Source organism: Enoplosus armatus, chromosome 24, assembly GCF_043641665.1.
Source record: "Enoplosus armatus isolate fEnoArm2 chromosome 24, fEnoArm2.hap1, whole genome shotgun sequence".
Classification (NCBI taxonomy): domain Eukaryota; kingdom Metazoa; phylum Chordata; class Actinopteri; order Centrarchiformes; family Enoplosidae; genus Enoplosus; species Enoplosus armatus.
In genome coordinates this window covers 4,748,140-4,765,332 of record NC_092203.1, presented here as the reverse complement: position 1 = coordinate 4,765,332, position 17,193 = coordinate 4,748,140, and the positions used below count along the sequence as shown (strand labels likewise).

Below are 17,193 nucleotides of genomic sequence, written 5' to 3'. Positions count from 1 at the left end.
TTTTTGTTTTGTTTTGTCATTTATGTTCAGAAATTATATTATCATTTTTTATTATTATTCTCACGTGGGGCATCCCATCTTGTTCCAGATGGTCCAATCATCACTAAGCTTCCCTAATTGCACCAGCCAATAGGGTTTAAGCGCACTGACTGCTGTAACCTTTCCAGACTTTAAATACAGCACAAGAACATTAACTGTTTCCCTGCACATTACTGAGTCAGAGATCAGCACAAGGAGAGGAGAGTGCAAAAAGGGGAAATATGGGTGGGGGGAGACCTGGAGGAAGAGGAGGCAAAGAAAGAGCGGAGGGTCACCAGCAACCTTTCCATCCAACGGTCAAGCTAATTTAGCTCAAACTTTTGAAATGTCATGAAAAATATGAAAATGTAAATATGGATTTCCTCTTTTTCTAACATGAATAAATGGGTTTTCTTGATAGAATAGCTTGACATTTTGGTAAATACACGCATTTGCTTTCTTCAGTTCAGAAGATAAACACTGCTCTCATGTCTGGAGCCAAGAAGCAATTAGCTTAGCTTAGCAAAAAGGCTGGAAGCAGGGGGAAACAGCTAGCATGGGTCTCTCCAAAGTGAAAAATGCATTTGAATTGAAAAGAATAGAATTTAATTTGGGGAAAAAAAAAACACAATTTGGGGTTTTAGGGAAGTCAATGCGCCTGGCTGTTGTTTACCAGGAAAATGTTTCAGCCCAGTTTATACATTTCAAACTATTCATTTAACTTAAAAAATGTATCCAAGTCAGATTTAAAAAAAATGATTATTATGGATTTTGTTACAAATTAAACAAAATTTTACTTAAAAATGCATTTTTCTAAATATCGTATACTGTATATCCTTGTATATATTATGCCCAAGAACAACTTGCACTGCAAAATGGTAGCATTGTCAAGATTTGCATTCCCGTTTATCTTTCTTCACACCAGAATGTGAAAACATTTATCAGTAGCAACCAGTGTAGCTGACATTTGCTATTTCTACTCAGGCATTCCATTTTAAAGATGGGAACCCAGCAACGGTCAAAGACAGAGAAAAAGAACAAAACGCATTCATATTCTCCAAGTGGCTCTGAAATATCCCTCAACCAAAGTTTTATCAGCCTTCATGTAAAGATACAGAACACTCCACAGGGAGTTCGGGGTGATTTAAACACACGGTGAGAGTGTCAGCCAGCGAGTGTGCTCAGACTTTTGTTTGTCTGCGGAAGGGTAATTATATATATCAGGGCCTGGTGGAGTGATGTGAGAGTGGGAAGCAAGAAAGGACAGAGGAATAGAAAGGCTTGATGAACAACACCTCGAGTTTTCCCACTTGCCGGAGATTCTCCGAAGAATTCAAGGAGGAGAGGTGATTTATGGTCTCTATCTAAACTAATGCAGGGCTTGTTTTATCCGCTCTCGCAGTCCTGCTCTGGGAATCAGACTCCCATTACAGAGCCACTCATGATTAAGCAGATAATCATCACCACTGTGGGTTGAAAGCTGAGTCTCATTGAGAGCACTTGCATTCATGTAGGATTGCTAGATATCTTTTATCCTCTTCTCTCCCATCTTTTCCAGAGAGGTTGGTGTTATTTTTCTTGCTGCTGAATTTCCACCCAGAGAGAGAGGGGGGGGGGGGGGGGGGGGACATGCCTTCACCGAACAAAACTTTTTTTAATGACTCAGACGGTCAGACGCTTTAATCAAAATGTCATTGGAATGCTATCACAAGCTCAAAAAGTATGCAGAACCACATATTGATATTGGAAGGCTTAATGAAAACATATTGATCGGACCTTGTGTTTGTGTCAAGGGACTCATTATATGAAGTGGTCTACATCAGTGCAATACATGACACATAATGTGGGAGACAATGTATCTCATGCTGCACTCTGGCATTGACTAAGTTATTACAATGACACGTCAAACCAAGGTGGCATATTTAAAACCGACTGCATCATGGAGAATGGCATGTTTACTGTGTTGAATCTAATACACACAATCATGCATGCATTTTACTATGAGAGTGAGGAATGTGTGCCTTGTTTCCAAGGACATGCAGCCATGTTGACTTCTTTTTAGCCATGCTAGCAGCGTGACTCTAGAGATGGTAATATCTGTCGGTCGGTCCGTCCACCACCTTAGTCTGGCGTGAAGTACCTCAACTACCACTGCATGGATTACCTGGAAATGTGGTACTTTCATGGTCATGCTCATTAAAATAACACAGCGAACATGTTAAACATTGTACAAGCAGATCAGCATGTCAATGTTAATTATCATGTGAGAATGTTAGCATGCTAACATTAGCTTTTAGCTCAAAGCAATGCAGTGGCTGAGTACAGCCTCACAGAGCCGCTAGTGTGGATCTTTACTACTCTTTTCTCTTTGACTCTGTTAAATATGCAAACATATGTAGCCAAACGAATATTTGCAAGGAAGCTATGTAAATATGTGCGACAAGTTTGCACTACATTATGTGCATGTGTTGGTTTTAAGTCATCTGATTATACTGGAAAAAAATGTGGCCAAATTCCTGTTCTTCAGTAGATTGCACCTAAATGCTCCAGTTATTACAGTGATGTACTTACTCATCATTTCCGACAAAAGATGTCTCTGTCCATGCAACCTTCCTGGTTCGCGTTTCAGAAGAGACCTTGACTGGAGAAGACATCTTTAGGCGCTGGTCCTCGAATGGTTTACAGCCACCGGGAGCTGTCACGGGAGTCAAGACTTGGTCAGAGCTGACTGATGTGAGGTCAGTGCTAACGTCAAATGATGTCCAAGAAGAGTCAGAGGAGTCAGAGGGGCTGGTGGCCACCTTCTCCTCATGCAATCCATCTCCAAGGTCCATGGTGCAAGAATGAAAATAGAGAGAATGGGATGAGAAACTGGAGAATGAAGATGAGTGATGAAGAGGAAATAAATGCCAGAGACTTGATGAAGACTGGATAAAGTCTCTTGCATTAAGGAGATGGATGCGTCAAAGGATGTCTTGATGAAGCAAAAGCTTGGAGTGGACGAACAGAAGGGAAGCAGAAAACACTTCCAAATTAGAAAAATGAATGGAAAGAGATATGTCTGCGCACTCCTGTCAGAAAGCTTCTCACTCTCTTCTCCTCTCTCTCAATAAAAGTACTGAAGAGAGTGAGGAGAGGAACGGAAAGACAAAAGACCAATCAGAGGAAACATCAGACAAAAGAGATGGTGATAAGGATGTGAGGGCAGGAAAAGGAAGCCACTAAGGGACTAAAGAAGAAGCCGGATACAGAGACCAGACAGTGGGATGGCAAGATGGTACCTAGCTGCTGAAGATGGAGAGAGGCTGAACACAAACAAAAGAAGAGGCGGAATCAGGTGAAAGGTGCAGGCAGCAGCACTTACGAGGTGATGGCGCACATCTCATTACATCCCATTTTTCTCTCCAACAATTGAATCATGTGGTAAGCGGATGGAGAAGGCGCAGGACGGGAAATCGATTTGAGATGCATGGAGAGGCTTGAACTGGTGGCTTCTGCGGCTACATGATAGCAGCAGGCAAGAGAGTGCTGTCTTGGGTTGCAGTGATAAGCGGTTCATTACAAGAAGTCTGACCTAGTCCAAATACAATTAGGACTCACCACTAAAACCCATTAGGACCCTCATATGGGGAGAGCAGGTTAGCCAGCCTCCCATAGGTACACTGGTAATTGACTAAGAGCATAGTTCTGCAGAGAGTAAAGATACAGTATACAGGTGTAGAAGAAGAGACTTTGCACTCACCAAATCTACAATAAACCCAGGTTCCTTTTAGTATTTACTTTTTTCAGGGTATTCAAGTGTGCACCGAAAGGTCAACTGCACCAGAAGCTTGTAATATACAGCATACTTGCTCAACTTGAAAAAGCCTGGTTTCATCAACATCTCCAGGCTGAGTGCCAGACATGAACTGTAGTTATGAAAAAAAACACATTTCCCAAATTGTTGAACAACTTCTCCCAGAGAGCTGTGACAGAGCTACAACAGTTCCACTGGTAGAGATAAAACACTGGCATGTACTGTAACGGCCCACTGAGTCCCTCAACTTGTCCCCGTCATGGTGGTGTTCCAAAAGCGCCTGATTCAGAACAACATATTGAACTTCCATCTCTGCTAAAAACATGTCCACCTCTGCATGCACAAGAAGACTCCCATCCATCTTCAGCAGACAAGGGTACATTGATTAGATCAAAATTTCAACTTGCTCACTAACGCTCACCACCACGGGAACACTGACAGTATCAAACCACATCAACAGCAAATCCGTCTTGCCACTTTGGCTTTTATTCTGGTAGGTTTTTTATCATCCTGAGGAACACCCAGTTTCGCTGCTGCATCTCGTTGGCTTGTTTTTGGCAGCTTCCAGACGGCTACATTTTTCATTGAGAGAAAATGACTTTTTCCCCGTCATGATTTCAATGTGCACACGGCACCAGCCTCAGGTAGCCAGCCGGAAGCAGGCAGGTTACCGCGAGGCATCGAATCATGGGAGTAAAGTAAAAAAAAAATGTAATTACCGTAGTTTTTCCATGTGCTGTCATATATGAAAAGACACAAAATGAACACTGTAAGCGGACTAGACTACTATAATGAAATTTAACAGCATTTGTATAGGAATGATTCTGTCCCAAGCTGTTTGATCCATTTAAACAGTTGATCACTGTACAACACATTGGAAAACTGGCATACCTAAAATCACTAGGGCAGTATAGGCATACACAATCATGGTGCTTTATGTGTAAGTGAATAAGTTGATAAGCTTTCGAAGTCTTTATTTAAACTCTATGAAGGAAACAGGGCTAAAGGGAGAGGAAAATAAACACAATGGAAAAGTCTAACAGGCTACGCAAATCGTACCTCTGTACATCACACGGGAAACAGGTACATTATATTACAAGTGTGTTACAATACAGCGGTTTACTGTACAGACATGTTATTTGTTAAAAAAAAACAGCTGAGACAAATTGTGTATTAACAAGTGTGGAATGGGCCTCGTCAAGTATTGTACAACCAATTCAACAAACAACACAGAAACAGAGTGATCCGGCGGTGTGCAAAGAAAAATAAATAACATACTGATCAACAGGTGTTTTAGTATTTACATTTTCACAATGTCATGACGAGTAAACATAGCACAGCATTTGCGGCATTTACAAATATTTCCTAGCATTTGTTTAACTGATTCTTTCTGATACAAAGTTTAGCAAATGACAAGCAAGTGATTGTCTAATCTCTCTCGTACTCAATGAACTGAGCTGGTCTAAAACAACATTTGCTAATACTAACAGCCGCGGGTTTTAGTGTGTATTAAGATTACCTTGAGAAAAAGATACTACGACATTGCTCTGTGTATGAATATGAAGAAGCAACACATGGTTTACTCTCCGATGTTGTACACAGCACATTGTATTTAAATAAAAGGCTGCTAGACAGTTATCAGACATGCACTAGACAACATCAAAAGCAAGACAAAGCAATGGACACTAAGTGGACATTACACATCCAAACGTTTTTCGAGAGTCAGTAAGTTGGAGTTGCTCAGCGAAAGCAGTGAAGCATCTCAAGGACAGGAAGAGCAAGTCCTACAGTAGCTTTAGAGGAATCCTATCCGAGCTTAAAAAGGAGGGGCCAAGCTACCAAACAGGCAAAGCAGCATACAATGCCCTAAAGGCCACAATATTCCAAAACTGTGGCTATGAAGGGCGACAGAGTCAGAGCGGGAGAAAAAGGGGCTTTGCCTGAGGCACCAGAGAACTTTCCAACCGTAGCCTGGTCTTAAGAAGTGAAGGCCAGGTAACAAAAAAAGCAGTTTGAAGAAATGAAGAAAGGCTTGGAAAGGGGACTCAGCAGTAGCTGTCTCCTATGAATTAAAACTCATATGGGACCTACAAAAAGGTAGCGCTCGCCAACACACAGCACTCGACATGCCTTGGAGCAGTACATAAAAGCAAAGCAGCACAGGGGTTGCTGGACATGCAGGACAATCCCACAAACAGAGCATGGGTGAGGGTTAGTGAAATGGTAGAAGCAACTGGTTCCCCAAGGCAACAACAGGAAAACGTTAGGCCAGAGGAGAAGAAAAGTTGGTCCAGGAAAACAATAGAGCTGAACTCCAGAGAAAGCTGCTATTGATTCCTCTGTGCACGAGCCCAGACAGGTCAGTCTGGGCAAGCCGAAGGGTAAGGAAACACAATTGTCAACGTCTCCGTCAATAAATTGGCCTTGGTTGTTTCATGCTGTAGTGGGCCTCTGATGCTGACACATATGCAGACTCAGGAAAGAAATCCTCATGGAATTCGGCCAGAAACCTAAGAGAGAGGGCGGGAAAAGGAAGTACAAGAGAGGGAAATATGGTGAGATATTTCGACTCCAACAATGTTCAGCAGTCCTCTCAGTTCATATCAAATATTCAACATAAGCCGTTTGTCACATGACAAACAGCACAAACACGATAGGCTTACATGAAGCAAAAAGCAATGACATCTCAAATGCCACGTCCCAGTTCACTTCGACTTCTGGTTTTTCCTAGATATCCCTGGCTCATTCCACATAAATCCTAGACCCCTTGCCCTCTGCCCGGGGTATATATGTCAGAGACAAAGCCCCCTCATCCATCTCTATACCACCATCAGAGAACCAATCGCTATGACAGAAAGACAGAGAACATGAGAATGACCGACCAACAGTCACAGAGGGAAAGAGTGAAAAATCCCCCCCACCCTCCCATCTAATCAGTAGCGGGGAAAACTAATCCGGAATCTTCTTAGTATCCGCTACTCGGCCAAATCCTCTAAATCTTGCCATCTCATCTTAGCTCCACCGGCCTTCCTAATCTCAATGCAAACAAATTATCCTCATCAGAGGAGAACTCTTTGACAACGAATAACAAACAAGACAACCTAATGGGACAATAAAGGGAGTGTGCAAGTACCCCACAATGAGGTAAGCAAGATTTGGTTTGAAGAAATTAAGTTTATTTAAGTCTAATTCCTCACCGCTAACAGAAAAAGTTGATTCAAAGATTTATTGAAAAGCACTAAAGAGGTTTCAATGCATATTTATTAATTGGGATTTTTTTTTCTCTCTTTGGTGCCAGAAATTCAGGCTTGTGCTAATCTTTATTGCTGTTAGATCAGTAATAACACAAGGCAAGCCGCTTTAGGCATACACATTGTAAATCAACGCAACGTGTGCATACACATGTGCGCGCGCACAAACACACACTTAATCATAATCATTCTTGCAGAGAAAGGGAGAGTGAGAGATCAACTCTGGCCAAATCCCAGAATGCATTGCACTTCAGTCTCTGCGACATCAATCAGTTTTTGCCCGCTCGGCACAATCTGCCACAGGCTGATTTCAGAGTAAAAGGCATGAAGGCTTTCCCAAAAGACACGAGTATTTTCAGTTTGTGTCCAGTGTCCTGCTAACACGATCAAAATATGAATTAGTTACTGAGGAAAAATGTCAGTGTTTTCTGTATTAAATATGATCGATCCTGTCTTAACGACTTATAGTTCACCACGGAGCTACAGAGGAGATTGAACTGAAAAAGTAATTTCCTTTTAAGCACTTAACTCTCCTTTGCATCCAAGTTATAGTCTGTGCCATTTTGCAGAATAATGCTCTATGAAAAGGAGGTGCACCAGTAATTTGCAGTCCAGTGCTTTGGAGTGAATTAAAAGACTTTCTACCCATGTTTCCCCCTACTACTGATGACACTGCATGAGACGCGTTGCCAAGAGGAACTGCTAATGCTGCTGAAAAGAATGAAGTATTGGTATTTCACTTTGTGCAGCTATTAGAATGCTGCTTTGCTTCCTTCTGTCCCGCCGCGAGAAAAAAATATCTGGTGAAGGAGATGCATCACATATATAGTGCACACCACTCTCTTCTCACAAACCGACATGAATGCCAGCTCTAGCTATTTTCAGAAGACCACCTCGTGATTTTTGTGGCACCAAGAACTGAGCTCCAGTTTGTTAATTTATATACTGTACATTTTTGGTTGATTGGTGGAATAGAAGTAATTTTGGCTCTCACCCTGGCCCACTCCATGGTTGAGTTTAGGTGTTGCTCCACAGCACTGCTTGGTGGCAAAAGGCGGTACTGCATGTGTTTGATTAGAGAATGAGAGGACCTAAATCCCCCAGGTTTGGGACCGGCTGAACTGAAGATCGCTAGGGAGGATTTAAAGATTAGACTCCCGCGCTTGTGTAACGCCCACTCATCTCCCTCCCTCTAACACATGCTCTTTCTCACTCCATCTCTCCCTCCCCTCTACCCCCCAAATGTTCTCATTTACTTACTCTTCCTTGCCTTTTTGTTTTGTTGTTTCTGGGTTATTTTGGTGAATTGATATTTTTGTCTTTCTATGAATTCTATTGTTGTCCTCCATCTTTTAATCTCTTGCTTATACTATTCTACTGTAAAGCAGGCTACCAAACACTTCCCTACATCAGGGTACTGTGCAAGAGGCATAAAATGTATTTGTCAAGGGTGTTCTTGAGACTGTATCGATAGCTTCCAGGTCCCCCCCCTCTTTCCTTGAGAAATGAGAACTTCTTGCAGCTTAACAATAGCTGTTCCTATTAAGCTTTCCCGCTTAGCTAGGTCAAACCTTGGTTAATGAACCGTGCAGGTTATTAGCAAGGTGCATTTTAAGTTGAAGTGCTTCCTATCTAATGTCCCGTTAATTGAATGCAGCACCCTATCTTTTTAATGATTTATCCTCCAAGGGAATTATACATGATTTCGCACAGTTTCTGTCCACCTAACGGCACAATCCATTTTCAAGAAGGAGGTGAGGTTTCAATATTATGCCTAAATGTTTTAGTGTAGAAACTGTAAGCCTTCAGGCCTGAGTGAACTAAGGATTGGTGCTCTCCCATCCGCACAGCAGGAAGAAACTTGAAACCATTTTAATTAAATAGTTTCTGTCCCTCTCTTGCTTTGTAAAGCACTTACCTCTAAGAGCTCTCATGCATAAAGGTAATAATAATACTGATATTTGATTTTAACTCAATCAGTTACCTGAGAAAAAGTTCCAAATGCTTGACAAGGGCTCGGAGATTCCTCTCAGGGATCTGCATCTTTCCCAGGATCTCAGGAAGCCTCACTGGAACAAAAGCAAGACAGTGAGCATGGGAATAGAAAGGAGCTGCACAAAAGTGACATGAATATGATCAAAATCATAAAATACTAGGGAACTTTTCCCACTTCACCACAATCCTAACACAAGTGAACCAGTGAGAGTATAATGATCAGAGACACCTACCAAAAAGCCGTAAGAGGTGCTGTGCTCCGTACAGATAGGAGGGTGGAGGAGGCTGGTCATTCAGAGGGTAGTTATCAGGAGTCAGCTTCCAACTTAGGACCTGGTTGACAGAGTAAAAGAAAAAGCATTTAACAGAAACTTTGAGGTTTCACATATAAATTTGAAATAATTATCAAAGCAAAGGAGCAAACAGTTTTATACACTGGGTGCTTCTTTCTTCTTAGTCTGATGCTTAAATTCTCTCCCTGCAATGAGGGAGGCCATTTATGTAACTATCCAAGTGTCCTTGAGCAAGACATTGTTTCCCTTACAGCTAATAGTACTTTCATCACACACAACTTCATCACCTCATTAAGCTCATTGTTTCTCCGGCTCTCCAGGCCATAGAAAGGCCCACTTCGCTCTTTGCTCGGTGTCAAGGGCAACGGGGAAGATGAGCCACTGTGTACTGGGGTTTCTGGGTAACGAGAAAGAACAGGGAAAAACAACACGTTTACAAATAAACATCTTGCTGTGTAGCTTATCTCTGCTGAAACACGGCTGACAAAATAAACCAATGACAGAAATAATTAATGCGAGCGACAAAAAACGTTTTGAGATGGGATGAATGTGGGGGGAAAGAAGTAGGATACCACCATCTACTGGGCCAAACTGGTTATTACAAACACAAAACGTTGTCACTTCACTGAATGAGTACACTGAATATTTCATGAAATGCATTGTTTTGATATGAATCTGATTAGGACAATAGACATGTGTCTGTGTACATTGTGACTCGTCAAACACAGGCGTAACTAATAACGTTAACAATGGAACAGAGCTATTGTTCATATTATAAGTTGCACCTGTACTTTTCCTGCTATGACAAGTCAAATGTGTGTTGTTAAAGAGGTCCATACTCGGAAAACATCATGTAAACAGTGTTAACGTCACAGACTGTAAAGAGGAATAAACATGGAACCATTCTATGAACAACCTTGTTAAAGCTTATTTAAAATACTGTCTTATTTAGATAAGAATAACGTTGAATAATTGCAGGCCATGAAAACAGCCATTACTTTTTCAGATACTAATTGTCCTGAACAGAAAAAAGTCAGTGTCTAGTTAAGACCCCCCCCCCCCCCCCCCCCACCAAAAAGTGGAACTAGTGGCAGATCATAATAAGCTTTTATTTGAAGTAATATTTTTTTATGTTGTGTCGGCTTACTTCTGTCTAGGTTGAGGAAGAACTTGGGCTGGGAGGAGGTGTCGACCAAACGGCGTTTCAGCTGTGGGGACGCTGTGGCACTGCCTCCACCTGGATCATTACATACATTGCATTTATAGCTCACAAGCGTAGTCATTGGAACAATATGCTTCACAAAATATAAAAGATCACAAAATGTACTTAGAAAACATATAAGAATAGATACAGTCCGTCCACATACAATGTCCAAATCCAGTGAAACCTCACCTCCACTGCTTCCTTCAGCTGGCCGGTCACCTCCAGATGTGTTCCTGGTGGAGCGTCTGAGTGACTGGGACTGGTATGAGATACAATCCATGTCAGGATGACGCCGGCGCTTCGGCGTGGGGGCTGGGGCGGTGGGCGTTGTGGCAGAAATGTCGCTAAGTGCTGGTTGGCTGTCTGTGGACTGGGGGGTGGGTGGGTTGTGCCCCAACGGGCTCGGGCTACGCTCTCGCTGGGCACTTCAGACACAAATGGAGAGAAAATGGCTCATAGCTTAATGGCACAATAGTCAAATGCAGTATGTCACAGCCAGGCAGTGGTTTCTGAAACAACATACAAGGCTTGATTTATCACACTTACTTGCTGGAGCAAGGGGAGCTTTCATTGATGGCCAGGAAAAGCCTGGAGGAGCTGACCTTTTTGAACTGAGCTTGTTCACAGGGGTAGAGGAGGATCATGGGTAAGGTGAAGTCAAACGTGATCCTCAAGCCGTCGACCATCTCCTTACACAACTCCTCACTTAATACAAAGGAAATTTAAGGATTAGTTAACACTCATAATCATCGATGCACTGTCTAAGAAGAATTACCACAATATGCAGTGTTTCCCATACATAGGCGAGTCCTTCTCCCCACAGCCTTCAGGCAGACCTGAAGCAGCCAGATTCGGACCGTGTCAAAGTAATAACTAATGCTACAGGAGTGTTTATCGCTGCAGATATAAGACTGTACTTGGTCGTAGAGAAAACAGAATTTAAGCATGTGCCATCACACGCTGTGTGACCCACCACCACCAACACCAAGTAAATTCTCAACCTGTGGGAAACACTGATATGAATATGCAATCTGTTTCCATTGCGCTACATTTTCCTCTGTTCAAAGTGTCCGCAGACTCACCTCTTCTCTGGAGGAATTGGCTGTGGGCTGCTGCTCTGTGTGGTGGTCTGCTGACGCCGGTACCTCTCGTTGGCCATGAACGCTTTGTTGATAGCAAAGTGTTTGACGTAGGACTCCAGGATGTGCACGACATTCGTCTGACACGGAACCATCACCAGCTAGGAGAGAAAAACGTGGCCAATTGCAGACATGCATCAAGTCAATTCAATTTAAACAGCTTCCATATCTTATCATGTCAAAATCAAGCTAATCAATCACTGCTTAAAATCTGCTGCATGTACCTTTTTCCTCTTGTTGATGTAAAAGCAGTCATCCTCCAGTTTCTTCTTCAGAACATCTGGGATGTTGATGTCAACATGGATGATCTTCTCCTCACACTCCCTCTTAACATTAATGTCTGGCTCAACCCTCTGAAACAAACCAGATATGAACCGTCAGGTAAATGGCCTATAGAAACTAAGAGGACCTGGGTTTCTAGGGACATAAGTCACGATCATTATGGTGGCATTCACTGCAAGTTGGTCAAGGTAACAACATCAACTAAAGGCCTAAAATGTAAATATTGGTCTATATATGTCTTATCTGTATACATCTTGTCTGAGATGGAAACTGATTGAACTGATCCACTTCACCATTTTGTTGATGTCCTCAGAGAAGGTGCTGTCCCCGCTATTCGAAGATTCAGGGTCAGAGTCGTCCCCGTCACTGCTCTCTGAAGACGAAATCAAACCTAGAGACAGGAAAATACGGAGGGATTAACTTGATTGCTAAGGGAGACTGGGAGCAAAATACTTCAAGACAGACAAAGATTTCTTACATGCGTCATCACTGTCGTCCTCCTTAGGGAGAGTCTTCAGAGAAGATTTAGTACCAGACTGACGACGACGCCTCTTCGCCCATCCCTTTCTCTTCCTACCACCAGGAAGGAAAACAAAAACACACACGATCTGTATCAGTCTCGTCTAAAGATAGAACAAACCAATAGAAAGGTCAAATGCAAAACATGTGGATACAGACCAGACACTGACATATTTGTGGTTTGAGTTACAGGTGTCATGTATGGTCACTGGCAGCTTTGTGTCTGTCTTAAATCGACAGTAAAACTTTTCAATAGCCAGATAATCAAGTAACAAAATCCATTCAATGATTCAACTCTGAATTCTCTCTAAAATCAGGAGACTCCTTATCTAGAGCACGAAGACAGACCATACATACAAGAAAATACACTCACTGGTTATATATTTTGATGGTGTTTACCTCCATGACTGAATGAATGAACATAATATGAACTTACATGCGACCTAGAGCTTTGCGAGCCAGTTTATGTTGCAATTTACGATTTTCCTCAATGTCCCTTAGGACATGATCCTCTGCAGCCCAACGATCCCAGCTACCCAAAAACACACACAAATTAAAAGAAAATAAAAAATAAATCACACAGACCTGCATGGTTTGACAGCAGTGTTTTATGGCTACATCATTACACAAGTTGATGAACATGAGATTTTGCAACGATAAACACTACAATGAGTATGACATAGTTAAGTAGGTAGGTGACAGCAACTCGGTGTTCATAGACAAGCCAGCCAATTAATGTTACCTTCTGTTCCAACCGTTGAAGTGAATCAGGTACTTTGGGATTCTTCTTCCATGTTCATCTGTACCTATCAATACATCAAGGACCTGTAATGTGAACACACAGCAGTAAGTACAGTCTTGTTTAAGGCTCCTGTGACATCAACTCATCATTACTCACACACTTTGGTCAAAACAGCAGACTTGAATATATGCGCATTTACTCAAGTCCTGTTCTTTAGCATGTTTTTTTGAGTATTTCCATGTTTTGATAGTTTCAGTTCCTTGCATTTCAACAGGAAATAGTATAGTTTTTGTTTTGTTTTTTTGACCAGCTGTAGTTACTAATTACTTTGCAAATGACTGCACATAATGCAACATTGGCCTGGTTCCAGTCTATACGTTAAAAGGGGACAAAATGGAAATTCAGTCATTAACATTCAGTCAGTTATTGTAGGGCTGATGAAGTATTATCATAACCACTACCGCTTGGACCTGGAAGCCTAAGCTTTCCTCGTATTGCAAGGGACTAGGAATATCAGAAGAATTTGGCCTTGAGTGTACGTTCAACTCCAATTACACAACACTATGTCACTTGGCATTAAATAGACTGACTATGACTGAACGTTGCAGATTTAACCTAATTATCAATAATAAAATATAGCATTCCTTGCTTTTGGTACTTTAAGTAGCTACGTTTTGCTACAAAACTGCAGGACGTGTAAATTGTTATTTTACATTAAATAAAATACTTGAAGCTTCTTACACCCCTGCAATTAAACAACAGTTAATGCAAACTGTTTGCTAACCTTGGTTAGCAAAAGCCAAGCTAGAAAGCGCTGACGTAAACATACCCTAAACGGCTCTCGAATAGTGTTAGCTAGCTAACTAGCCTGCTAGTTAACGCTACATTGCGCACATAGCCGACAAACAAATACTCAAAATGGGCATTTTCGTCTGCTTAAAAACACATTAAAATTATCTTCTTGCTCGCATGTAATGGTATTGAAATAGCTAGACAGCAACAACTGATACATTACACAGGTCAGTGATGGCCAAGTTAGCGAGGCAGACGTGGAGGTCCGTTTGTTTATTAGCTAGGTGTTGGCGTTAAACTACTGTTTGGGGTGATAGCCCACCCACCTATAACTACTTTACTGTCCTACAACAGATCTCTAAAGTCAATTTAAATAACATTATTGTATGCATCGGTGATAGTTTTTGCCGAAATGCCTCATGAAGCAGCCTCCTTTAAAATTAACTAACAGCTACAAAATATCATATATGTCTTCAGTACGTAACGTTAAATCATGCGCTTCAAGAAGAAACGTGCAATCAAACGTACCCCGGAAACCATGCACGCCTCGTAACAGTTAACGTTATATGAAAAGCTAACGTTTTTTTTCTTAGGCCCTCCCTGTCGATTAATACATCCCACAACATAGAGAAACAACCCTGCTTTTACAGTATAACTTATTCGTTTGTACAAAGTCGAAACACGTCACCGACGAGCTAAATTACTTGCACAAAACATCAACTTACCTTAGCGTCATACAACACTTTAGCCTTGGTAGGATCGGGTTCAAAGCACAGGACTCTTTCTCCTTTGTGAAAGTGATATTTAAGTCCCCGCGAATTCATTTGTTCATGGCGACGTGTGAGAGAGGGAGCATCGATCTGGACCCTATATACTCCTTAACCCTTTCCTTGCCAAACACCTTTCCGAGAGGGGTCTTCCACCAAAACCAGGCTATGGAGGGATGGCGCTGTTGTGGGAGAAATGCAACCATTCTCTTGCTGCCTTCATGATACCTCGTAATTTCGCCCTTCAGGCCTGCGAGAACAGCGCTGTGTTGTGCACACAGACGTATGGTTGTGTCGAGACTGCAGGTCAAGTGGATGCCTCGATATAATAGCAAACATTTTTTGCCATACACATTCATTACAAAACCGAGCTTGAACATCACAGCCTTTAGTCTGGAATTTATCACAATTTTAACATTAGGCCCAATGTTTATGTAAAGCCACCAAGACTTAAACAGATAAAATTATTATTTTTAAGCCATTTATGTACATCTATCCGTCCATCCTCCTTCATTGTATACCATTGTGTTTCTTCGTTGGATAATTTACGTGAATACATGTCCGATGTTCTACATTTCCTATACCCCTGAAGGGAGCATGAAAAACGCAATTTAATAAATTGAGATGATCTCTCATGGACACCGTACTAGTCGTGCACACACAAAACATGGCCAATAGATGTCGGTATATGAGCACAAAAGGTCTACATGAAGCTCATTTGCCTCAATTGTAAAGTCACCACGAACTGCTAATCTTGCATTTGTTTTATTAGCTTTAATACATGTATGTATTCTACTTATTTGCATGTATCACTACACAATAAAGCAACACATGTATACTTTATTTAGCATGGCCTACAGTATGTCAGTGTGGACCACGTGTATGAGTGACATCATGAATATTAGGTTTCCAAACTAATGTTCAAGGACCCCTGGTCCTTTACTGGGCTCCATGTAATGCCTAACAAACGCGTAACAGATTTTCACTGTAATTCACCTGTATTTATCCCAATTAATCGCACGTTTAACCATCATCTTTGTAACCTCCACATCCATATGTAAAAGAATCAGTATCAGAAATACTTTATTGATCTCCGGGGGGAAAGTAGGTCTTAAAAGGGTCCCTGGGATAAAATCTCAACAAAGAGGAAAGCCATATGTGTCTGTTTAGGGATCCATGACATTAAAATTATTAAGGACCTGCAGGCAATATATTGGACTATTGTAAATGGCCTGAATTACAACTCTGCGGATCATATTCTAAGATTAAATATCCATATTAAACCACACTATACAAATTAAGCGACCAGTGTATCATACACCCTATACCTTCAAGGGGCAAAACATGCTGTTTTGGTAATCAGTTAACACAGTTTGGGGAAAGACCCTTTTCCTGGAGGCAAAATACAGTAAAAGAAAACTCACCATGTCTCAATAATCTAATCTTCCTCTATTGGAACAATATGGTGGCTTAAATATATAGCCTACAGTATGGGGATGTTTACATGTGCAGCCAGGAACACGTAAAATCTTACATCGCTCAAGGGTACAAACTGTGTGTAAACATATTCAATTACTTCTCAGAGTTTAATCATTCAAAGAAATCGGATTATTTATTTGTTGGAGTCATAAATCAGGAATAATAATGTTCCTTCCTTGTTCCACCATAAATAAAACTAGACCTTCTATCACTGGTTTATTTTTTCATATTTCATATTTAGGCCTACAAGTAATTTGATTTCTTTTGTATCTGACCTTATGACCTTTTCATTCATATCTGTCTAAAAGGCTTGGACAATGAAATGCACACTGATCCCCGGCACAGGAAACCATGTCATGTCAGAATCTAGGCTAATTTTGCTTTAAATGGTTTCAGGCAGGAGCTGCTCTACTATTGTACACCAAATATGGACAGTGTGTATGTAACACGGAACGTGTCTGGCTGAAGCGTCGCCCTGTTGATTTACTCTCCTTCCCTTCGACCCTGACCGCGTCTGATATATTTTGACAGTCAAGTCAAATGATCACTGTTTCACATTATATGTTTTCCATGGTCACACATTAGTAACCTGAGTCGTGCATTGAACAGACTGTCTTTAACATGTGATGAAGAGCTTGAATGCAGCAAAATGAAAAGTCAAGGATGCTGCAAGGGTCCTTTACTCTTATAAATCGGCGAATGGGAACATGTCTGCATAATATCCTCTCAGTTACGCACAATTGTTCCATATGACTGTTGTTTTTGGCTTGGAGGAGTAGTATGGGCACAGTTCAGGGCAATAATGCCTCTAGTGCTGGCTTCTTTCCATCAACTTTTTTTATACGATAATGCAAAACACCATGTTTTTTTTTCTATAATTCCTGCTTCTGTGTTTTTACTCAGCCCTCGTCTCATT

General features: G+C 41.4%; 2 protein-coding genes across 2 annotated transcripts in view; both read right to left on the bottom strand.

Moving 5' to 3' along the window:
• Positions 1-2,852, bottom strand: part of LOC139306986 (FERM and PDZ domain-containing protein 4-like) — a 61,992-nt gene extending 59,140 nt beyond the window's left edge. Inside the window, 1 exon segment of the mRNA XM_070930947.1 lies at positions 2,590-2,852. Coding sequence (XP_070787048.1) covers positions 2,590-2,852 — 263 coding nt within the window.
• Positions 2,853-6,224: 3,372 nt separating this feature from the next.
• LOC139306805 (MSL complex subunit 3-like) lies at positions 6,225-14,890 on the bottom strand. The gene is made up of 14 exons (XM_070930758.1): positions 14,757-14,890; positions 13,240-13,322; positions 12,934-13,029; positions 12,457-12,551; positions 12,272-12,369; positions 11,921-12,049; positions 11,640-11,797; positions 11,104-11,262; positions 10,753-10,982; positions 10,501-10,572; positions 9,641-9,750; positions 9,294-9,393; positions 9,050-9,134; positions 6,225-6,324 (listed from the first exon to the last, which is right to left on the bottom strand). Exons 1-14 carry the CDS (start codon positions 14,853-14,855, stop codon positions 6,225-6,227), a joined length of 1,614 nt encoding a protein of 537 aa, XP_070786859.1. The 5' UTR covers positions 14,856-14,890.
• Positions 14,891-17,193: the final 2,303 nt, after the last annotated feature.